Raw genomic sequence first — 25,180 nt, 5'->3', positions numbered from 1 at the left:
GGTCACAAGCGGCAGTACCGCTCCGCAGCGGTAGTACCGGCGGTGACTCCGCAGCAGTACTACCGCTGGCTTACCAGGTCCCTACCGCGTCGATTCGAGGGGTCTTTTTCTGTGTCGGATTGTGCGGTACCTCGCTGCGGCAGTAGTGCGGCAGTACCGCCCTTCCTCCGTGGTAGTACCGCCCGGTTCCCTCTTTCCCTTTACCCTTCGTTCTGTGCGGCAGTACTGCTGAAGGGTGCGGTAGTACCGCTTAACCCAGCGGTAGTACCGCTGTCTCCTGCGGTACTACCGCCCCAAGGTTCATGTTTTGTTGCTCATTTTCCCTATTTCTTCCACCTGAGCGGTAGTACCGCTCGTGTGCGGGCTGAGCACATAACGGTTGGATTTTCCCCCTCCTATAAAAGGGGGTCTTCTTCCCCAATGAACCTTATCCTTTGAGCTCGTGTTCTTCCCCCATTGTTGACCTTCTTCGAGCTTGCTAACTCTCAATCCCTACATGGATTCTTGCTAGTTTTTGAGGGAAAAGAGAGAGGAGATCTAGATCCACATTTCCACCAATCACTTTCTCCTCTATGTGAGGGGAACCCCTTGGATCTAGATCTTGGAGTTCTTGGTGTTCTATTTCTTGTTCTTCCTCTCATTTTCCTCCCTAGCGTTAGTTGCTTCGGTGGCATTTGAGACAGAAGGACTTGGGCACTCCGTGTGCCCTTGCCATTGCATTTGGTGCATCGGTTTGAGTTCTCCACGTGATACGTGGAAGTTACAAGTTGAGAAGCTTATTACTCTTGGGTGCTTGGTACCCTTGAGCTTGTTCCTCTTGGGTGCTTGGGCGCCCTAGACGGTTGTTGGTGTTCGGAGCTCAATCATTGTGGTGCAAAGCTCCGGGCAAGCGTCGGGGTCTCCAATTAGGTTGTGAAGATCGCCCCGAGCAATTTGACGGGTACCGTGACCGCCCCCAAGGGTTGCCAAAGTGTACGGGTTCGGTGACCGCCCCCGAGGGTTGCCATTTGTACGGGTTCGGTGACTGCCCTCAAGGGTGCCTTAGTGGAATCACGGCATCTTGCATTGTGCGAGAGCATGAGGAGATTACGGTGGCCCTAGTGGCTTCTTGGGGAGCATTGTGCCTCCACACCGCTCCAAACGGGGATTAGCATCCGCAAGGGTGTGAACTTCGGGATACATCGTCGTCTCCTCGTGCCTCGGTTATCTCTTACCCGAGCCCTTTACTTATGCACTTTACTTTGTGATAGCCATATTGTTTCTTGTCATATATCTTGCTATCACATAGTTGCTTATCTTTCTTAGCATAAGTTGTTGGTGCACATAGGTGAGCCTAATTGTTTTAGGTTTTGTGCTTGGCAAATTAACCGCTAGGTTTATTCCGCATTTGTTCAAGCCTAAACCATAATTATTTTTAAATGCCTATTCACCCCCCCCCCCCCCTCTAGGCGACATCCACGATCTTTCAAAGACATATTGCAAAGTTTTAGACTATGTTCATGATAATTAAGTTCATCTAATCAAATTATTTAATGAACTCCCACTCAAATAGACATCCCTCTAGTCATCTAAGTGATACATGATCCGAGTCAACTAGGCCGTGTCCGGTCATAACGTGAGACGGACTAGTCATCATCGGTGAACATCTTCATGTTGATCGTATCTTCTATACGACTCATGTTCGACCTTTCGGTCTTCCTTGTTCCGAGGCCATGTCTGTACATGCTAGGCTCGTCAAGTCAACCTAAGTGTATTGCATGTGTAAATCTGGCTTTGCGAACGTTAGAACCTATCACACCCGATCATCACGTGGTGATTTGGAACAACGGACCTTAGCAACGGTGCACAGTTAGGGGGAACACAATTCTTGATATTTTAATGAGGGGTCATCTTATTTATGCTACCGTCGTTCTAAGCAAATAAGATGTAAAAATATGATAAACATCACATGCAATCAAATAGTGACATGATATGGCCAATATCATTTTTCTCCTTTTGATCTCCATCTTCGGGGCGCCATGATCATCATCGTCACCAGCATGACACCATGATCTCCATCATCATGATCTCCATCATCGTGTCTTCATGAAATTGTCTCGCCAACTATTACTTCTACTACTATAGCTAACGGTTAGCAATAAAGTAAAGTAATTACATGGCGTTTTTATTGACACGCATGTCATACAATAAATTAAGACAACTCCTATGGCTCCTGCCGGTTGTCATACTCATTGACATGCAGGTCGTGATTCCTATTACAAGAACATGATCAATCTCATACATCACATATATCATTCATCACATCCTTTTGGCTATATCACATCACACAACATATGCTGCAAGAACAAGTTAGACGTCCTCTAATTGTTGTTGCAAATTTTTATGTGGCTGCTATAGGTTTCCAGCAAGAACGTTTCTTACATACGCCAAAACCACAACGTGATATGCCAATTTCTATATACCCTTCATAAGGACCCTTTTCATCGAATCCGATCCGACTAAAGTGGGAGAGACAGACACCTGCTAGCCACCTTATGCAACTAGTACATGTCAGTCGGTGGAACCTGTCTCACGTAAGCGTACGTGTAAGGTCGGTCCGGACCGCTTCATCCCACGATGCCGCCGAATCAAGATAAGACTAGTAACGGCAAGTAAATTGGCAAAATCGACGCCCACAACAATTTGTGTTCTACTCGTGCATAGAAACTACGCATAAACCTGTCTCTGATACCACTGTTGGGAATCGTTGTGGAAATTAAAAAAAATTTGCGCATCACCAAGATCAATCTATGGAGTTTACTAGCAACGAGAGGGGAGTGCATCTTCATACCTTTGAAGATCGCGATGCGGAAGCGTTGCAAGAACGCGGTCGGTGGAGTCGTACACGAAGCGATTCAGATCGCGGCCGATTCCGATCTAAGCACCGAACAACGGTGCCTCCGCGTTCAATACACGTGCAGCCCGGTGACGTCTCCCGCGCCTTGATCCAGCAAGGAGAGAGGGAGAGGTTGGGGAAGACTCCGTCCAGCAGCAGCACGACGGCGTGGTGGTGGAGGAGGAGCATGGAACTCCAGCAGGGCTTCGCCAAGCACTGCGAGAGACGAGGAGGGAGAGGGGTAGGGTTGCGCCAGGAGAAGGAGTGTTATTTCCCTCCCACCCACCCACCCCCCACTATTTATAGGGCGAAGGGGAGAGGGGCCGGCCCCCTAGATCCATCTAGAGGGGGGCGGCCCTGGGGCAGCACAGGCCCCCTTAGGGATTCCAACTGGGGGGGCAGCGGCCCCCTAGGGTTTCCAACCCTAGGCGCCTTGGGCCCTTGGGGGGCACACCAGACCACTAAGGGGCTGGTTCCCACCCAACTATAGCCCATTAGGTCCTTCGGGGCAAGTGGACCCTCCTGGTGGACCCCCGGAACCCCTTCGGTGGTCCCCGTACACTACTAGGGAAAAGCCTATACACAGAATCTTACCAGCAGCGTGCTATAAAATCAGGCGCTGCTACTAAGTAGCAGTAGCGCGGTCTATGGAAACTCGCTGCTGAAACAAGTTTATCAGTAGCGCGCACACTCCAAGCGGCGCTACTGCTAAAATTCCCACGACGCCGCCGCAAGGCCAGTTATAGCAGCAGCGCATTAAAATAGACAGCGCTACTGCTACGTAACATAGCAGCAACGCATTCAGGCAATAATCGCTACTGCTAAAATAACTACAGATCTCACTAGCCTCATCCACAGATCACACTCGCACACACTCACGGTCTCCTCCTCACCCCCCGCGCCGCCGGTCCTCCCCCGTCGCCCCTCCCCCGATCTGTGCCGCTGTCGCCTCATCCTCCTCGCTGGACTCGGTACCGGCCTCCTCCTCCGTCCTCCCTCCACTCGCCGCTGGCCGCCCCCTCCTCGTTCCGCCTTCCTCCTCGATCCGTCCTCCCTCCACTCGCCGCCGGCCGGCCCCTCCTCGCTCCGCCTTCCTCCTCCGTCCTACTATCTTCTCCCTCCTCGAGTCGCCCCTCCTTGTCCCTCCTCCCTGATACATTTTGATTTAGTAGGCTTTCATATGTAACATTTTGATTTAGTTGATTTAGTATGCTAGTGGATTTAGTATGCTAGTTGATTTAGTCGATTTAGTTGATATGATTCAGTTGATTTAGTAGGCTAGTTGATTTAGAACATTTTGATTTAGTTTATTTAGTAGGCTAGTTGATTTAGTTGATTTAGTAGGCTAATTGATTTAGAACATTTTGATTTAGTTGATTTAGTAAAATGGCGCCACCACCAGCACCACTATATCGACTGTGCAAGTCAAGGTGCGCCAGCAGCCTTGCAACTGGCAAGCTGTTCGGCATCTACTTCCATCCGAGTTTTCGTCATGCGGCGGTAAGAAAATAGATGAAATGTAACAACTATTTTATTTTTAGTGTTGGCATTACTGCATTGTGTCATTTTGCTTTTCTGACACAGATCGTCCCATGCAATGTGAGGTTGAAATTCAACAAGCTGACAGGAGACACTGTGACATTTGAGGCTCCTGGGGGGCGTACAGTATGGAGGTAGAGAAAGGACGCAATATGTCGCAGATTGGAGGAGATGGATGGGCCCGTTTCCTCGCTCGCATGCGTCTTACTGGTGGTGAGTTGATCAGATTCTCCTTCAGAGCAGAAAGACCCAAGCTGGTTGTCATTTATATCAACCTGGTGGAAGATGATGAAGATGATGAAGATAATGAGGACCCACTCAATGAAGATGATGAGAACCCACTTCATGAAGCCATCATAGCTCAAAGAATGAGGCTGAGCGAGGAGGAGGTGTGCAACCTATGGGACATAATTCCGCCACGTGATGACTTTGTCGGGGTGCCATTCGTGACCCGCCTGACAAGTACCATGGTCGATCGGCATGAAATGGTATGTTATACGTACTGCATGTAGTAATTTGATGATATATATATATGTGCTTTATTGTTATACTTACAAATGCAAATTATCCGATTATATGCTTAGTGAATCCGATGATATGCTTAGTGTAGAGTCCAATGATATGCTTTGTGGAATCTAGTTGATGATATACTTTAGTGTAGAGTCTGATCACATGCTTAGGCTATTTATTAATTGATATGTTTTTCTTATTCAGAGATTGCCAAAGAACCTATCTGTGAGTTGTGGTATCGAGCCTGATGAAGAAGGCTCAGTTGGACTACGCCTTACCGCAAGGGGCTCCGTCACCACATGTACTTACCGCATGGGCACAGATGGTCGCACACACTTGAACTCGGTTGGGTGGAAGAGATTCCTCGTTGGCAAGAATCTTCGTGCTGGACAGGCCATCCTAATTACTATCAGGAACACCCACCGCCCAGGCTTGAGGATGATGATCGTCGTTGATATCATCTAGAACTACATATGTGTATGTGGCTATATCATCTAGAACTAAATATGATGATCGACGTCGATATCATGTAGAACTACATATGATGATCGTCGTCGATATCATTTAGAACTAAATATGATGATTGTCGTCGATGTCACCTTGTACTGCTTGAGGATGCATGTTGAGTATATATGAAATTTGAACTAAAACCACGACGAGTAATTTCGAACCGAGGGAGTACTACCTAGTACCTATAATGCTTTATGAAATTGATATCTAGTAGTACTTAGTATCTGGAAATTGCAGTTTATCAAAGCCGGAATGGGGAAATGGTGAAAGATATAACAGTAGCGCTGGACCGGGAAATCGCTACAGCTAAGTAATAGCAGCGCGTTCCTGAAAAGCGTTGCTGCTATAGTCAATAGTGGTAGCGCGGGTACAGGCAGCGCTACTACTAAGAGTTAGCTGTAGCGCCTTATTGGTAGCGCGGGTACCCGCGCTGCTGATAGGCCTAAAACCCGCGCTGCTGCTAGCCTTTTCCCTAGTAGTGGTACAATACCGATAAACCCTGAAACCTTTCCGGTGACTAAAACTAGACTTCCCATATATAAATCTTTACCTCTGGATCATTCCGGAACTCCTCGTGACGTCCGGGATCTCATTCGGGACTCCGAACAACATTCGGTAACCATGTACACCTATTCCCTATAACCCTAGCGTCATCGAACCTTAAGGTGTGCAGACCCTACGGGTTCGGGAGGCATGCAGACATGACTGAGACATCTCTCCGGTCAATAGACAACAACGGGATCTGGATACCCATGTTGGCTCCCACATGCTCCATGATGATCTCATCGGATGAACCACGATGTCAAGGATTCAATCAATCCCGTATACGATTCCCTTTGTCTACCGGTATAGCACTTGCCCGAGATTCGATCGTCGGTATACCGATACCTTGTTCAATCTCGTCACGGCAAGTCTCTTTACTTGTTCTGTAACACATCATCCCGTGATCAACTCCTTGATCACACTGAGCTCATTATGACGATGTCCTACTGAGTGGGCCCAGAGATACCTCTCCGTCATACGGAGTGACAAATCCCAGTCTCGATTCGTGCCAACCCAACAGATACTTTCGGGGATACCCGCATGTACCTTTATAGCCACCCAGTTACTTTGTGACGTTTGGCACACCCAAAGTACTCCTACGATATCCGGGAGTTGCACAATCTCATGGTCTAAGGAAAAAGATACTTGACATTAGAAAAGCTTTAGCAGACGAACTACACGATCTTGTGCTATGCTTAGGATTGGGTCTTGTACATCACATCGTTCTCCTAATGATGTGATCCCGTTATCAATGACATCCAATGTCCATGGTTAGGAAACCGTAACCATCTATTGATTAATGAGCTAGTCAACTAGAGGCTCACTAGGGACATGTTGTGGTCTATGTATTCACACATGTATTACGATTTCCGGATAACACAATTATAGCATGAACAATAGACAATTATCATGAACAAGGAAATATAATAATAACCATTTTATTATTGCCTCTAGGGCATATTTCCAACAAGGAGTTGCCAAAAGTATATGAAAGTTGTAGAATATTGGCATGGAACAATCAAAAATTATAGATACGACGAAGATGTATCAGCATCCCCAAGCTTAATTCCTGCTCGTCCTCGAGTAGGTAAATGATAAAAAAGATAATTTTTTATGTGGAATGCTACCTAGCATAATCTTGATCACATATCTAATCATGGCATGAATATTAAGATACGAGTTATCCAAAGCAATAGTCTATCATTTGACATAAAAACAATAATACTTCAAGCCTACTAATAAAGCAATCATGTCTTTTCAAAATAACATGGCCAAAGAAAGTTATCCCTACAAAATCATATAGTCTGGTTATGCTCCATCTTCACCACACAAAATATTTACATCATGCGCAACCCCGGTGACAAGCCAAGCAATTGTTTCATACTTTTGACGTTCTCAAACCTTTTCAACTTTCACGCAATACATGAGCGTGAGCCATGGACATAGCACTATAGGTGGAATAGAATGGTGGTTGTGGAGAAGACAAAAAGGAGAAGATAGTCTCACATCAACTAGGCGTATCAACGGGCTATGGAGATGCCCATCAATAGATATCAATGTGAGTCAGTAGGGATTGCCATGCAACGGATGCACTAAGAGCTAAGTGTATGAAAGCTCAAATTGAAACTAAGTGGGTGTGCATCCAACTTGCTTGCTCATGAAGACCTCGGGCGTTTGAGGAAGCCCATCATCAGAATATACAAGCCAAGTTCTATAATGAAAATTCCCACTAGTATATGAAAGTGATAACTCAAGAGACTCTCTATATGAAGAACATGGTGCTACTTTGAAGCACAAGTGTGTTAAAAGGATAGTAACATTGCCCCTTCTCTTTTTTTTCTCTCATTTTCTTTGTTTTTTTTGTTTTTTTGGTGGGCTTCTTTGGCCTCTTTTTTTATTTGGGCTTCTTTGGCCTCTTTTATTTATTTTTAAAGTCCGGAGTCTCATCCCGATTTATGGGGGAATCATAGTCTCCATCATCCTTTCCTCACGGGAACAATGCTCTAATAATGATGATCATCACACTTTTATTTACTTACAACTCGATACTAGAACAAAGATATGACTCTCTATGAATGCCTCCGGCGGTGTACCGGGATGTGCAATGATCTAGCGTAGCAATGACATCAAAAAACGGACAAGCCATGAAAACATCATGCTAGCTATCTTATGATCATGCAAAGCAATATGACAATGAATGCTCAAGTCATGTATATGATGATGATGGAAGTTGCATGGCAATATATCTCGGAATGGCTATGGAAATGCCATGATAGGTAGGTATGGTGGTTGTTTTGAGGAAGGTATATGGTGGGTTTATGGTACCGGCGAAAGTTGCGTGGTACTAGAGAGGCTAGCAATGGTAGAAGGGTGAGAGTGCGTATAATCCATGGACTCAACATTAGTCATAAAGAACTCACATACTTATTGCAAAAGTCTATTAGCTATCAAAACAAAGTACTACGCGCATGCTCCTAGGGGGATAGATTGGTAGGAAAATACCATCGCTCGTCCCCGACCACCACTCATAAGGAAGACAATCAATAAATAAATCATGCTCCGACTTCGTTACATAACGGTTCACTATATGTGCATGCTACGGGAATCACAAACCTCAACACAAGTATTTCTAATAATCCACAACTACCCACTAGCATGACTCCAATATCACCATCTTTATATCGCAAAACTATTGCAAGGAATCAAACATATCATATTTAGTGATCTACAAGTTTTATGTAGGATTTTATGACTAACCATGTGAATGACCAGTTCCTGTCATCCCTCTAAATAGATATAAGTGAAGCAAGAGAGTTTAATTCTTTCTACAAAAGATATGCCCACGCTCTAACAAATATAAGTGAAGCAAAAGAGCATTCTGCAAATGGCGGTTTTCTATATAAAGAGAAACAGGCAATCCAAACTTCAAATGATATAAGTGAATCACATGAAGCATTCTATAAAGCCATACTCAAAAGATATAAGTGAAGTGCATAGAGGATTATATAAATCAACCAAGGACTATCTCATACCAGCATGGTGCATAAAATAAAAATGAAAACTAAATGCAAAAGATGCTCCAAGATTGCACATATCGCATGAACGAAACGAATCCGAAAACATACCGATACTTGTTGAAGAAAGAGGGGATGCCTTCCGGGGCATCCCCAAGCTTAGACGCTTGAGTCTCCTTGAATATTTACTTGGAGTGCCTCGGGCATCCCCAAGCTTGAGCTCTTGCCTCTCTTCCTTCTTCTCAGATCGAAACCTTCTCGATCATCGAATACTTCATCCACACAAAACTTCAACAGAAAACTCGGTAAGATCCGTTAGTATAATAAAGCAAATCACTACTCTAAATACTGTTGCAAACCAATTCATACTTTGTTTTTGCATTGTGTCTACTATAGTATAACTTTTTCATGACTTAATCCACTGATATAAATTGATAGTTTCATCAAAACGAGCAAACTATGCATCAAAAACAGAATCTGTCTAAAACAGAACAGTCTGTAATAATCTGAACATTCACCATACTTCTGATACTTGAAAATTTCTGCCAAAATTATCAAAAATAAAAAATTTGTATAGAAAGACAGTGCAAAAAGAATCAGAACCATTTGACGTTCCAGCAAACAATGTAAAATCGCGCACTACAGCCAAAGTTTCTGTCCTGCACCGTACAAACCAACAAGCAAAGTAAACATCCTAAAGGCAAACCTTGGCACATTATTTTTATAATACAATGGAATTGTACAAGGGGATAATTATTTTTGTTGAAAAGTTTCTGTAATCAAGATTCACAAAGTTGTCGTGAGCATGAACAAAGTTCAAGGAGCTCTCCCACTTCAACAATGCTTGTCTTTCTCACTTTCACTTTTCTTTTTGAAAAAGTTTTGGGTTCCCCTCTTTATTTTATTTTGTTTTTAAACTATATAAAAGCACTCAACAGAAATAAATGACTCTCTAAAAATTCCGGGTTGTCTCCCTGGCAGCGCTTTCTTTAAAGCCATTAAGCTAGGCATATAGTGCTCAAGTAGTGAATCCAATTTTAATTAGCAATGATTTGTAATTTAGTAGTCATCACAAAGTAACATGTATCATGTAACAACGAAGTCTAACTCTCTTCCTATGCATCGGCATGTCATAAAAGAACAATTCATGCACACATAGTAAAGGCCAATGCATAGTATAAACAGTTTCTTACAATTTTATCATGTGGGAAACATAGAGAGGTGGAGATATAGTTCCTCTGTCATAATAATTGCAAGTAGGAGCAGCAAGCACATGCATATTATATTCATCAAAATCATCATGTGCAACGGTATAAGGCAACCCATCAATATAATCCTTAATAAGGGTAAACTTCTCCGATATAGTGTAGTTGGGAGAATTCAAAAAGATAATAGGACTATCATGCATGGGTGCAATAGCAACAATTTCATGTTTAACATAAGGAACTATAGCAAGTTCATCTCCATAAGCATAATTCATATTGGCATCTTGGCCACAAGCATAGCAAGCATCATCAAAAAGGGATATTTCAAAAGAATCAACGGGATCATAGCAATTATCATAGCATTCATCCTTCGATAAGCACGAAGGGAAATTAAACAATGTATGACTTGAAGAGTTACTCTCATTAGAAGGTGGGCACGGGTGATAAATCCACTCTTCCTCCTTTTGTTCATCACTCTCCTCCTCATCTTTTTCATCCAATGAGCTCACAGTTTCATCAACTTCTTCTTCCATAGATTCCTGCAAAATATTAGTCTCTTCTTGGACAGCGGAGACTTTCTCAATAAGTGCATTAATATCGGAATTGTATTCATAATTCTCATAGCAATATTTAATGATAGCTAAATTTTCAGGTCTATAAACTGAATCATCAAAATCTTCAAACTCTTTAAACATAGATTCAATTTCATAAGCACCCATAAAAGCAAAAAATTCTTCTATTTGTTCCACATCATAGTAATCATATACACCATTAGCATAAGAAGCTAAAGTTTTATTATAATTAAATTCACATGAAAAGGGAAGGTGTGGAGTCTTCATCCTAGAGCAACAAGTATAATCATATCTCAAGCATAGTTGCCTAGCATACCAATACAATATATGAATTTGATCCCATAATAGTTTCCCTTTTTGTGTCAAGCGGTAATCCCTAAAGTATTCACATTGATCCAACGTTACTCCCATTACATAATTGAATGGGGTTTTCTTAGGATTATTAAAGTAGTACATAATATCTTTCACATAACCAGCATCGAGGGTTTTAGGAGGTTCCCCATCTCCATGAGTAGCAAGTACACCTAATTTTTTTGGTATTTCGTGTTCCATATCCATAACTAAAGATAAAGAACAACTAAGAACAGCAAATAAAAATTACTTAGTGATAAAGCAAACAAGCACATGCGAGAATATTCACCCCACGCTATTGCTCCCCGGCAGCGGTGCCAGAAAAAGGTCTTGATAACCCACAAGTATAGAGGATCGCAATAGTTTTCGATAAGTAAGAGTGTGAACCCAACGAGGAGCTAAAGGCAGAACAAATATTCCCTCAAGTTCTATCGACCACCGATACAACTCTACGCACGCTTGACGTTCGCTTTACCTAGAACAAGCATGAAACTAGAAGTACTTTGTAGGTGTTTTTGGATAGGTTTGCAAGATAATAAAGATTGCGTACATAAAAAGTAGGGGTTGTTTAGATAAAGACACAACTAAGTTAGTTTAGTAAAGAGCTTTTTGTTACGAGAAAGTTATTTGTCCCTAGGCAATTGATAACTAGACCGGTAATCATTATTGCAATTTTATTTGAGGGAGAGGCATAAGCTAACATACTTTCTCTACTTGGATCATATGCACTTATGATTGGAACTCTAGCAAGCATCCGCAACTACTAAAGATCATTAAGGTAAAACCCAACCATAGCTTTAAAGCATCAAGTCCTCTTTATCCCATACGCAACAACCCCCTTACTCGGGTTTGTGTTTCAGTCACTCACGCAACCCACTATAAGCGAATCATGAACGCATTGCAACACCCTACAGCGGGGATCCCTCACGCTTGAGCGACACGGAGAGCACCATAGGACAGCACCAATAATAAAACATGCAACTCAAACCAATCTTGATCATCAAATAGCCCATAGGACAAAACGGATCTACTCGAACATCATACGATAGCCATACATCATTGGGAAATAATATATAGCGTTGAGCACGATGTTTAAGTAGAGATTACAGCGGGTAAAAGAGAGGTTACACCGCTGCATAGAGGGGGGAAGAGTTGGTGATGATGGCGGTGAAGTTGTTGGTGAAGATTGCGGTGATGATGATGGCCACGGCAGCGTTCCGACGCCACTGGAAGAGAAGTGGAGAGGGGGCCCCTTCGTCTTCTTCTTCCTTGACCTCCTCCCTAGATGGGAGAAGGGTTTCCCCTCTGGTCCTTGGCCTCCATGATGTGGGAGGGACGAGAGCCCATCCGAGATTGGATCTGTCTCTTTGTCTCTCTCTGTTTCTGCGTTCTCAGATTCTTCCCTTTCACCGTTTCTTATATTCCCGGAGATCCGTAACTCCGATCGGGCTGAAATTTTAACACGATCTCTATCCGGATATTAGCTTTCTTGCGGCGAAAGAAGGGCATCAACCGCCTTACGGGGTGGCCACGAGGATCAGGGGCGCGCCCCCTGCCTCGTGGCCCCTTCGGGCATCGTCTCGCGTGGATTTTTCTTCCCAAAAATCAAAGATATTCCAAAAAATCTCCGTCAGTTTTTATCCCGTTTGGACTCCGTTTGATATGGATATTCTGCGAAACAAAAAACATGCAACAAACAGGAACTGGCACTGGGCACTGGATCAATATGTTAGTCCCAAAAATAGTATAAAAAGTTGCCAAAAGTATATGAAAGTTGTAGAATATTGGCATGGAACAATCAAAAATTATAGATACGATGGAGACGTATCATAGACATGCCCGGAGCCTTGCATCCTTGCCATCTCATTTGTCAGTTGTCAAATGCTCAGTCAGCTATTTAGATTCCTGCATCTTTTCTTCCAGTTTTTCCCCATATTGATCTATGCATTATGGTGAATCCTTCAATCCAAGATGCCATAAGACGATATAGAAGTTTGGGATTAATTTTTGGCTGAAACATATAAAAAAATACAAATATGTACGAGTTGTTGGATGGAGGGTTGGCCAGAATTCCGCTAGCAGTCAGCACAAGAGAACCAGGACAGTGGCGGTGGAGCCTCTAGCGTCAGGGAACCACTGTCGTCGTTCCCGCTCCATAGACCACCAATTGGATTCACCGCTGCCTGGATGAAAGCAAGGGAACCCATCCAGATTTGTCCGATGTGTTCAAGAAATCAACAGTGTTGTCATACATGACATGCTGATTAACAGGGTCAGTGGATAAACACCCATCTTGTTAAAAGTAAAATAATGTTCTGTTGGTACATATTTGTGTATATGATGAGAGATGAAAAATCTGAGTTGTCATGCTTGTGCATTAGCATGGTTCAGGAGTTTTAGCTGGTGCTTTTCAAGATCAATAAGACGGAGTGTTTGTTCGCTGATCCATTAAGTCCACAATGCACGTGTGTACAGGAATTTTCTGTTTGTATTGTACAATGAAAATGTCTTTTTCTTCATTCTAATGTAATTACTATGGAGTCACTCCCACTCTTGTTTTTGGCATATTACTGGGACCCTGGAGATATAAAACACACTGTTTACCATTCTGTAGGAACCAAAAGCAATATATGGCAAAGACATCTTCCTAATTGTAGACTCATGCACACTTTTTGGGCACACACGTACATATATCGTAATATGTAATGCTAACAAACAAATGATTTAACAAGCCAGATCTACTTGAGCAAATGGACCCGCCACTTTCTTGGGACATTTAATTGCCCATAGAATCGTGCCGGCTTTGATAGCCGGGACTGGAAGGGACATTATCTGTCTTGTTAAAAGTCTTGATCATATATACTAAGGTCATAGAACTCCACATGCTACCATTTCTTATGAAAAACAATCTTCACAAAAACTAACCCCCACCTACGTCGACTCACATCCAAACCATTGGCACCCAATTACCTCTTATATACAACCTCCACCTGAGCCTAGGACTGATTACCTAGACCAGTATTATCCTTTTATTAGATATATAAATATATGTGCATAGGCGAATCATTGATGTGGGAACGATGTTGATACTTGGTACACAATATGATCTCTGTTAATACGATAGTGCATTTCCCTCAACATTTTCCCTATTCTTACTGGTCTTTGATCTTCTTTACACAAAACAGAATGGAATTCTTGGATTTGAAGAAATTTCCCTTACATCTCCTGGCAACAAAATTGACTGTACATTCAGAAAGAATCATGGTATTTGCATGGATAGTTTACCTTTAAATATGGCAGTAGATTACAGAAAAAATTCTACTGACATAATAGAAAAGTCTGCACCATACAGTGGCACTTAATTATACCTTGCATCTCCCATATGATAATTTGTAGTATGAATTTCTGCTTAGAGTGATTAGATGGACCTAGAAGAAATGTATAGCCACTGGCACATTTTTGTAGAAGGTTATAAATTTGGAAATAAATCGTAGCTCCTGCTTTAGTGTTATCTTCCATTTAAATTATAGCTTTTGATCTTGTCATCTTTACATGTTGTTTAACATCCTATGCAGCTTGACTTTGATTCAAAGTGCACAAACCTGAATGCAGGCATCATTTTGACTAGAAGGCCTTTCTTTTTTCGTTTTTTGGGATCAGCAAACATCGTTGTGTAATTCAATACATGGATGGATTTGGGCAACTTTATAATTTAGTAAACAATACTAACACCACACTCAATTGAAATATTTTGTGTATTTCCTGTGCTCACCTTGCAAGACCTTAAAAACAAGATGACAAAGAATTTGGTATACATTTCCTAATTAAATGTCTGTCTTATATTGCAATTTATATTATTATCAATGATTGTTTGATGAATTACATCGCGTTCTTATATTATCAATGATTGTTTGATGAAATATATACTACCTTTTCTAACATAGTAAAGCTATGTTTAGAAGTATCCACTAATTAACTTGTGAGGAGATCAAAATCATGCTTACTCAATATCATAAATAATGAATGAACCTGTACAATAATCAGTTGGGTACCTTCTTTTAGTTTGAGGGGTTCATGATTTGGATAGTGTTTATCAATGCTGGTTTAAATCAGTGTCAATTAATTTGGATTGGAGGGAGTATTATGTTTTGTTGTGACATTTATATTATTGAAATCCCTACCACTCTATTGATAAAATGGACGGGTGCGACAACGTGCGCCATCAATGATCTAGTAATAGCATAGAATAATAAAAATTATAGATACGTTGAAGATGTATCATGGGAGTACTCCGAGATTTGTGGAGAATGCTCTCCCGACATGGGAGTGCTCTGAGACTTGTGGAGAATGCTCTCCCGGCATGGTTGATAAATATTTTGATGAAGCCGAAGAAAACTTGGAGCCTTAGTCGCCTACCTTGCATGCCAAATATTGATGAGGAAACCCTCCATATTAGGGATTAAGTAGACCTCGTTTTGTGATTCGGTCAGGGGCTAAACCTCTTTAAGAATCTATGAACTACTGAGCACAAAGACATGATTCGTGGGGGCATGTTTACTAAAAGGGCCGTGCCGTCCCGACTCGCGTGCTGCACCCTCCAGTCCAAGCACAACCCAGCTGCTATATGGGCCGGCACGGCAGCATGCCAGGCATGCCATATCTGCTAGGCTAATGGCCCGCTAGGCTGTTTTTAGCTATATTTGGCCTATTGGGTTATTCTTTAGGCCATAGATATATAAATAAAAACTTCTCAAAAAACTAAATGGGCTGGAGGCCCGCGTCATGCCGACCCGCGTGCCCAGCCTTCAGGCCCAGGTACGGCCCTGGCATGTCGCGTGCCTGGCATAGCCGTTTGGGACCTCCTATATGCCGCTCGCTGCGGCAAAGTGCCGACGTTTCGCACAGGGCGCCGCTAACATGGGCCGGCCCATTTCCGGTGGCACGATCGCGAGATGAAATAATGCAAAAGGTCCCATTTCCTTCCGGTGGCACGATCGCGAGATGAAATAACGCAAAAAAGGCCCATTTCCGGTGGCACGATCCTGAGATGAAATAACGCAAAAAATTAGAGCACACTTGAGCTAGGATTCAATCCCGTGACTTCATGTTCCTTGGCGCGATGTGCTAGCCAACACAACAGTCAACTTCTCATGTTAATATTACAGGGTCATACATAGAGAAACATACAACAGCGGCAGGTATCGAACAAATCACCTACAGCAGGTGAGGGACGCTAATAGCCACCATAATTCCTAGGATTTCGTACATAAAAATGGCAGCCCGCCTTATATGATATAAGCCAAAAAAAATAAAACTATTTTTAAAATTTTGAACGTGATTTTCTTTTAGAAAAAAGATAATATGTTTTGAAATACAACATTTTCATATTTCATAGCAAAAAAACTGAAACTTGAAACATTTTTGGTAATCTCAAACTTTTTTTCAAAAAAACAAGGAACAACATGAAAATTAGATTTTGTTTTTGAAATGAAGAAGACTTTCTTGAAAGTGCAAAACATTTTCCGAAAGCAGGAACAAAAAATTGAAAGCGCGAACATTTTTCAAAATTTATGAACATAATTTTCAAGACATGAACACTTTTTGAATTTCCCTGAACATTTTTCGAATTAGGGGTCAAATTTTGAAAAACATGAACATTTTGATGATGTGAACAAATTTGGAAAGCAGGATTTTTTTGGAAATTCCCCTTTTTTTGAATCGGTGAACAAAAGTTAATAAATGTGAACATTTTTCCAATGTGCCAAACATTTTTTGAATTTGAGAACAAAATTTTACAACATGAGCATTTCTTGAATTTGTGAACAAATTTGCAAAGCTGGAACATATATTGGAAACGAGAACGTTTTTTGAAATCCCAGAATTTCTTGAAAAACAAACATTTTTTAAAAGTGCAAACAAAATTTTGAAAATGAGAAATTTTTTAAAACTTGAACATTTTTTTAAAACTATGAACAAATTTCAAAAACAAGAACATTTTTTGATAATTTTAAACAATATTTGAAATTTTTGAACAAAATAAACAGGAAAAAAGGAAAGAAAGAAAACCAAAATAAAACTTGGAAAAAGAAAATGAATACGAAATAAAAAAAGGAAAAACGGAAAGAAAAATAAACAGAAAAAAGGAAAGAGTAGATAATATAATCAGGAAAAAAGAAAAAAGAAAGGTAGCAAGAAGAAAATAAAAACCGGCTCAGGAACCTTCTAGAAGGTTCCCAAAACCTTTTAGCCCGTGTCGTGCCGTGCCAGCCCAGCTCTCCCGGTCCGTTTAGGCAGCTTTGCGGGCTGGCTGGGCTCGAAGCCCAGTACATTGTTCACCTAACCCTAACGCACACGCGAGAGCTTCCAGTTCCAGGGTAGGGGCTCAGCTCCGCCGCCGGCACCATCTCCGGCGCTCAACCACTGCGATCCTAACCGAATCTTACCACGAACCCACGGCGATTCCGATGATGTCGCGCTTCGGGAAGGCCGTCCTCCTCTGCTTGGCCCTGTTCACCGCATGGCACCTCTGCTCGACCCTGTTCGCCGACGCGCCTCCTGCTCCTGGTAGCGACCCTGAGGAGGAGGCGCCGGTAGCGAGCGACGCGGCCGGGAAAGCGTCCGGCCTGCCTCTCGCCAGGGAGGCCGGCGTCCGGGAGGCGGCCGGAGCGGGGCGCAACTTCGTCATCTCGCCGCTGTCCATCCACGCGGCGCTCGCGATGGTGACCGCCGGCGCGCGAGGCGACACTCGCAGGGAGCTCCTGGGTTTCCTCGGGTCAGCGTCGCTCGACGAGCTGCACCGCTCGCCGGCGATCAAGCTTGTGGGCAGGCTCAACGGCCTGACGCAGACGTCCTTCGCCTGCGGCGTGTGGGTCGACCAGAGGCGGGCGCTCAGGCCAGAGTTCACGGCCACCGGCGCGTCGCGGTACGCCGCCACGGCAGAATCTGTGGACTTTGTGTCGGGAGCCGAGCTGGCGAGGCGGCGCGTGAACGCCTTTGTGGCGGACGCGACGAACCAGCGCATCCATGACATCCTCCCTCCCGGCTCCGTCGACTCGTCCACGGCGGTCGTGCTCGCCAATGCTCTCTACTTCAAAGGAGCGTGGTCTCACCCGTTCGACGTCTTCACCGCGCCGTTCCACGTCCCGGGCGGCACCACCGTGCGCGTGCCATCCATGACGACAGGCCGGTCACAGTACATCGCTCTCTACCCGGGCTTCAGGGCCCTCAAGCTGCCCTACAGGACCGACGGCGATCGGCAAGCTGCTGCATTCTACATGCTTATCCTTCTCCCGGACAGCGCCACTCTCAGCCTCACGGATCTCTATGACATGGCGGTGTCGATGCCAGAGTTCATAAGGAAGCACACGCCGGAAGAGGAAGTTCCAGTGGGGCAGTTCATGGTGCCCAAGTTCAAGTTCACGTCTGAATTTGATGTGTCCTTGGACATGCAGAAGCTTGGTGTCACCAGGGCTTTCGCAGGCGGTGACTTCTCAGGCATGGTGAGCGATGGGGATGGGCGGCTCTCCATCAGCGGGGTGCTCCATAAGGCCACCATCGAGGTGGACGAGCTAGGCACTGTGGCCGCTGCTGCCACGGCCATAGTCATGTATGGTAGTGCACGTTCAAGCAAACCACCGCGCCTGGTCGATTTTGTGGCAGATCGGCCGTTCTTATTTGCCGTGGTCGAGGAGAGGACGAGCACAACATTGTTCCTTGGTCATGTTGTCAATCCTCTTGCTAACTGATTGAAATGTGGAATCGTTGTCTGATCCAATTATATGTGTTAATTCAGGAGGGTAGCGCTACATGATTCCTGTCCCATTTAAATTCAGGAGGGTCTACTTACATGATTCTCAGACAGGATTTGACAAGGCAGCTAGGCGGAGTATCCAGGTGAATTCACCATTAGTATGATATGTACAGAGATCTTCTTGCTCTGTGATCCGCAATTGGAACACCACTGTAGATCAATGATGATCCAACACGAACGCGGAACAGTTCGGGCAACAAGAAGGATGCTGATTAAAGAAACTAAATCTTGTGCTAGCCAGTCAACTGGAGTACTTTTGAACGGGTGAGTCGACTAAAACAAATAGATATTGTAAATGCAACAGAAGTACTTTAACGACACGTTTATGTTCTGTCTCGGATGCTCCGGAGTTACACCACACTCATTTTCTCCGGATTTGTTATTGTCTGTCGCATTTTTTCTCTCTCTTCTTTCTAACCTAGCACTGTGTCTGCTACTTTGGTAATGGCCGACTGTACTTTCATTTGGCATAAAAGCTAACTAAAACAAAAAAAAACTAGGTGTCATGAAAAAGAAAGTTAGAATAAGCATTGTTCAAAATTATATGTAGTCCCTCCGATCCAATTAAACTGACGCAATCTCGATACAATGTGCATTGTACTTTGTATAAAGGTTCCGTCAATTAATTCGGATTGGAGGGAGTATTAAAAGTACAGGCTATGGAGCATTTGACAGATATTTAAACTAGTTCAAAATCTGCACAGCTTTTTTTTAAGGGATCAAAATCTGCGCAGCTTAACGTTTTTCTGATGGGGCTGGGCCTTGCTCATTCTCGTGCTCAGCTACATGGACCACTAAACCTTCTTCCAATTAGTCCCACCTCGCTAAACCTGAGAAGCGCTGCTGCATGTGCCTGCTCTACTCAATTAGTCCCACCTCGCTAGTTTAGACGACGACGGAGTGGTTTATAAGGCGTGGCACAGCTGAAGGAAGCACGACCTTACTTGAACAGGATCTGTTCTATAGGCTCGTACCGCTGCATCCTTTACCAATAAGGAGGCAAGCACTTCAGTCTGGTTGATGCATTCTAACCTCTGGGCCAGAGCGTGATTAACGGCCAGGATCACCTGATGCCTATGGGTGCCAGCCTATGGCTGTAGAGGATCGTTCCTCTCCGGTTTACACTGGTGCAGGGTGGCCCAGAGGTTGTCTGACAGACTACAAACAACATTTTTGACTTTCTCTTTTTGGCAATATGATCTGTACATCTTCTGCAAACTAAATTCAGTCAATGGAATCCAGGAAATGGATGATATTCGACAAATAAATTATGTACAGAGAATTCCGTATAGGTTTTACATGAGGCTGGGAATTCAGAAAGAGACTTATGTTTTAACCCAAATGATCTTTGACAATTCAGAAAGAGAGCTCTATGGAAAGCTAAGTTCAGCTCATCTTACGACAATTTCCAACATTTTTTTTTGAACAATCCAACATTTTTAAAGTAATCCTTTGATGATGTGGTCACTCGTGTCCTGTTAACTCAATCAAAAAGATTATCGATTGCTTGCTTAAGAGTTTGAAACATTATCCAAAAGAGCATGTCCTGGATTAATGCCAGGGCACAATTAGGAGGAATCTGCAAACTGCTAACTGAATCGCAGGTGAAGCCTTGTTTCGACTGTATTCAGCCAGTCAATTAGCAGTGGCCGGTAAAAAAAATGATGCTTCCTTTGACAGCAAGATTTCCTTTTACATTTAGAAGAAGGAGGGTTTTATGATCGCCGTGTGAGGTAGAAGAGTATCCAGGTTAACGAAATTCAGTTTATATGTCTAGAGATCTTGCTCTGTCATTATCACAGAATTAACATATAAAAAGATCAGCACACAATTAGCCAAGGTGGAGATCATTGAACTGGGAGCAGGCCTGCTCACTGCTCAGACAGAGGCAATTAGAAATAAAATATCTGAGATCTGCACTCTGCAGCACTATGTTTGTAGATAAATGAGGATCCCATAGCACAAAGGAGAACAGCTCTGGCCACTGCTGGGAACGAATAGGCCACTTCTAGTGACTCAAACAATTAAGCAATCAGTAATCAGCTCTCTCACACAGCAGCATCAGCATTATGCAGAGTCCAGATATATTTTGGAAACATGGAAATTCTAGTTACTTACTTCTCCGTATATGGAATGTCACCTCTGATTTTAAAAAAAAGTCTATGAATATTTTTCACACATGAACACATCATACACCAAAAGAAGGCATGGTAATATGACAGTATTTCCATTAATAATAGCTATAAAATGCAGTAACATCGATAAAAGAGGAGATAACCAGGTATTAATATGCCTATCATAGAGATGCCAAGTAACATCTGTATACATGATATACAAGACTGCATGTGGTAAATATTTAGCTAGCCTGCAACTTTCTGCAGACATAAAAAAACTATTGGCTCCCTTTTTTCCTCCCCATTTTCTGTTTTAAACCAACAAAAAACAGTACCATATCTTTGTTGTGAATTCTACTTCTCATGTTGCAGAGATCTTGAAAAGGATGCGCAGAACCTTGATCCATATGCATCCATGTTGCAGAGATCTTGAATGCATCTCCCACGGGCTTCAACATGAAAAACTTGGTCCACTTAAAAGCATAAATACTTGTATTTTTCTTCTTTTTTGCATTTTACCTAGATATTTGTCTTGTATACGGTCAGAGGCCTTCTGTAACAAGCAACTGATGTAACTTCTTCAGCGGCGACAGGAGCTGGCAGAAGGATGGTCGTTTGCTTGCATCGCTGCACAAAGATCATCAGAGGTCATTGTCAGTGAGGCAAGTGGCAGAAAAAAGAGAAAATGAAAATTGAGAAAAGCAGCATATTATTTGAAGAATGATTTGTCATCTTACTTGTCCCAACATAAAGATAGTATGCAAGCCACCAGTGGGTCGACCTCTTTGGGAACGTCTAGCCGTTTCCTCTGGGACTATGCTTCGGTGCCTTAAGGCGCCTGCCTTTGTGTCTATGACATGTGGGCCTAACAGGTGGCTGGCCCACATGTCAGTGACCCAAAGGCAGGTGCCTTTAAGGCACCGAAGCTGCGTCCTTGCTCTGAAACCCAACTACTCCGACGACTTGCATTGGATTCAGCCCGCTCCATGGCACACACAACGTTGCTAATTAATTCCCGTAGGATCGCTCCAAAACGGTAGACGTCGCACCTGATGCCAGCATTCAATCTTTCTATTTTTAGCTGGAGCATTCAATCTTCTATCATCGCAAAAGATGCCGTCCACTCCGACTGTAGGCCAACCGAAAATACAGTCACGATAGGTTATTTACAAAAGATGCACACCAGCGGAACAAGGAAAATGTAAGAGGCAATATCCACATTTGTCGAATGGAACGGATGAATCAAGAAAAATGATTCTCGATGAATGGAGTGTCACATCACACAAGAGCCAAACATAACAAAACCAATGCATGAAAAGATCAAAGATATTACTGTTTGAGCTGTGGATTTGAAGGAAACAAAAAGTGTGATTCTTCATCCTTGACATCCCAAAATCTTACACCTGCATGGTAAAATAGATATGTACTCCGTTGATAAAACAAAGGATAAAATGGACATTAAATCCTGCAATAAAGCTGTTATTACTCTGCAGTTGTTCAGTATACCATTCAGTTTTAGTTAGACCAACTTCACACTCACTTTTGCTTCGGTTTACCCCCCTAAACACATTGATGGTTGAGATGTCTCTATACTCCTATATAATAAAGGATAGTATGGTCTTTTCACCCATGCCCTTTTTTTCCTCACGGCGGCCTCGGCTGCTTTTCACTTTCTTTTTAAAAGATAAATAGATATGTACTCCGTTGATAAAACAAAGGATAAAATAGACATTAAATCCTGCAATAAAGCTGTTATTACTCTGCAGTTGTTCAGTATACCATTCAGTTTCAGTTAGACCAACTTCACACTCACTTTTGCTTCGGTTTACCCCCCTAAACACATTGATGGTTGAGATGTCTCTATACTCCTATATAATAAAGGATAGTATGGTCTTTTCACCCATGCCCTTTTTTTCCTCACGGCGGCCTCGGCTGCTTTTCACTTTTTTTTTAAAAGATAAACACATTGATGGTTGAGATGTCTCTATACTCCTATATAATAAAGGATAGTATGGTCTTTTCACCCATGCCCTTTTTTTCCTCACAGCGGCCTCGGCTGCTTTTCACATTCTTTTTAAAAGATAAACACATTGATGGTTGAGATGTCTCTATACTCCTATATAATAAAGGATAATATGGTCTTTTCACCCATGCCCTTTTTTTCCTCACGGCGGCCTCGGCTGCTTTTCACTTTCTTTTTAAAAGATAAAAAGCATGCCTCTTACTCCTATATAATAAAGGATAGTATGGTCTTTTCACCCATGCCCTTTTTTTCCTCACGGCGGCCTCGACTGCTTTTCACTTTCTTTTTAAAAGATAAACACATTGATGGTTGAGATGTCTCTATACTCCTATATAATAAGGATAGTATGGTCTTTTCACCCATGCCCTTTTTTTCCTCACGGCGGCCTCGGCTGCTTTTCACTTTCTTTTTAAAAGATAAAAAGCATGCAATTAATGTGAATCGAACACAAGACCTCTTGGTCTAAGAAGGACCACACTAACCAACTAGGACATCCTAATGCTTATGTGTATTTACTTCTTTTTTTGCTTTCGGCTGGGCTAGCCCATTGTTGGATCGGTCATTTTATCACTATTTCTTTTTCTTTTTTTCCTTTATTTGTTTCCTTTCCTTTTTCAAAAAATGCTCACGCTTATAATATTTTAAACAAAATCGTACAAATATGTCAAAAATTTATTCGTGTCTTTCAAAATTGCTCAGAATGTCATAACACGAACATATTTCAAAAGAGCAAACAAAATTTTGAACACATACATTTTTGGAAAAACACTACAAAATTTGAAATATCAAGTAAATTCAGAAAATATGAACAAAAATTTGAAACCAAATTATTTTGAATTTCCGCAAACATTTTTCTATTTGCGTAGAAAAACATTAAATATGGGATTATTTTCTAAATTCCAAATAAATTTTGAAAGCACGAACATTATTTGAAAATGAAGAATTATCCCAATCACAAAAACTTGGCATGGTGCCTTGGAATGGTGATACAAGGCCCTAGAAAAAATTTGGTCCATTTGAACAATGTCGAAAAAAGGTACTCTGAGACGGAACCTTCCGCCCAACCCGAACGCCCTACACGAAATTTTTTCCATTTGATTTGTGAAAATTTTCTTAAATTCGTAAACTTAGTTTTTAAATCCATGAAGTTTTTTCCATATCTAGGAACTCTCTTCAACTTTTACAAAGTTTTATAAATCCTGTAATTTTTTAAAATTCATAAACATTCTTTTTCAAAATTGATGAACTTTTTTCAAATTGGCAAATGTTTGGGCGGCTCGATGGAAGCCATGCCATCTCCAGGTTGGGCAAGGCCTGAGCGTATTTTTTTTCTATTCTATTATTTCTTTCTTCTTTTTTTATTAATTTCATTTTCTTTTTCCTTTTCGAATTTTATTATACATTTTAGAATTTGTTTTAAAATTTGAAATATTTTGAATTACCGAAAAATGCTATTGTTTGCAAATATATTTTTACAAATTATAAAAATGTTCTTGAATTTCAAAACATTCACATTCAGTCCCCCCCACACCCCAAACACCCAAATCGGATTCATCTCAATGCTTTGGACCTGCAGTGTCATTCATGATAGCTGGTTTGTAATGACCTAGGTGAGACATAGCTCTAGGATACTCTGTATATGTGCCCACACCTGGATTTGATAAAAGCTTCACCGATTCCAGCCTAACTCTGCCATCATAGTCTTCAATAAGGAGAACCCTGTTTCGTTCGCCAAGAAAGAACACATGGATCATGAACAAGTTCTCATTTAGCTAGTGTATCTCTGGCTCACAGGCAAGCCTCCATGCGAATTTCATCGTGCCCTTGAAAGCAGGGGCATAGGCAGACCCCAGGCTAGCCTGGGCGTAGAGAGTCAACACTTCGTGGACTGTAGCAAACAGTACCACACTGTAGCTATGGCACTGCTTGAAAGCATCTATGCTAAACAGATGCCTCATGTTTACTCTAGCCACTAATTAAGAGCAATCTCGTTGCCTTCACAAGCTTGTTATTAATCTCCTCATCAGGGACAAAGACATCGTTAAGTCCTCCATTCTTCAACTTCATATTCTTCATCGTTGTGTGCAGGTCTGCTTTCTCCTTACCCTTCCTGC

The 25,180-nt window shown here is 42.4% G+C and overlaps 1 protein-coding gene and 1 pseudogene across 1 annotated transcript; both read left to right on the top strand.

Annotated features, from left to right (window-relative positions):
* Window positions 1-17,435: 17,435 nt before the first annotated feature.
* On the top strand, window positions 17,436-18,924 carry LOC125515998 (putative serpin-Z12). The gene has a single exon (XM_048681480.2). The coding sequence runs from the start codon at window positions 17,584-17,586 to the stop codon at window positions 18,862-18,864; it is 1,281 nt and encodes a 426-aa protein (XP_048537437.1). The 5' UTR covers window positions 17,436-17,583; the 3' UTR covers window positions 18,865-18,924.
* A 939-nt stretch (window positions 18,925-19,863) lies between these two features.
* LOC147963532 (small nucleolar RNA U3) lies at window positions 19,864-20,089 on the top strand (annotated as a pseudogene).
* The last annotated feature ends 5,091 nt before the right edge of the window (window positions 20,090-25,180 follow it).

The sequence above is a fragment of the Triticum urartu genome, chromosome 6A (genome assembly GCF_056163025.1).
Source record: "Triticum urartu cultivar PI428250 chromosome 6A, HENAU_Tu73, whole genome shotgun sequence".
Taxonomy (NCBI): domain Eukaryota; kingdom Viridiplantae; phylum Streptophyta; class Magnoliopsida; order Poales; family Poaceae; genus Triticum; species Triticum urartu.
This window is presented reverse-complemented; position numbering and strand designations above follow the sequence as displayed.

Coding starts and splice junctions, on each gene's coding strand:
- LOC125515998 (XM_048681480.2), top strand. CDS start 17,584: ATGATGTCGCGCTTCGGGAAGGCCGTCCTCCTCTGCTTGGCCCTGTTC.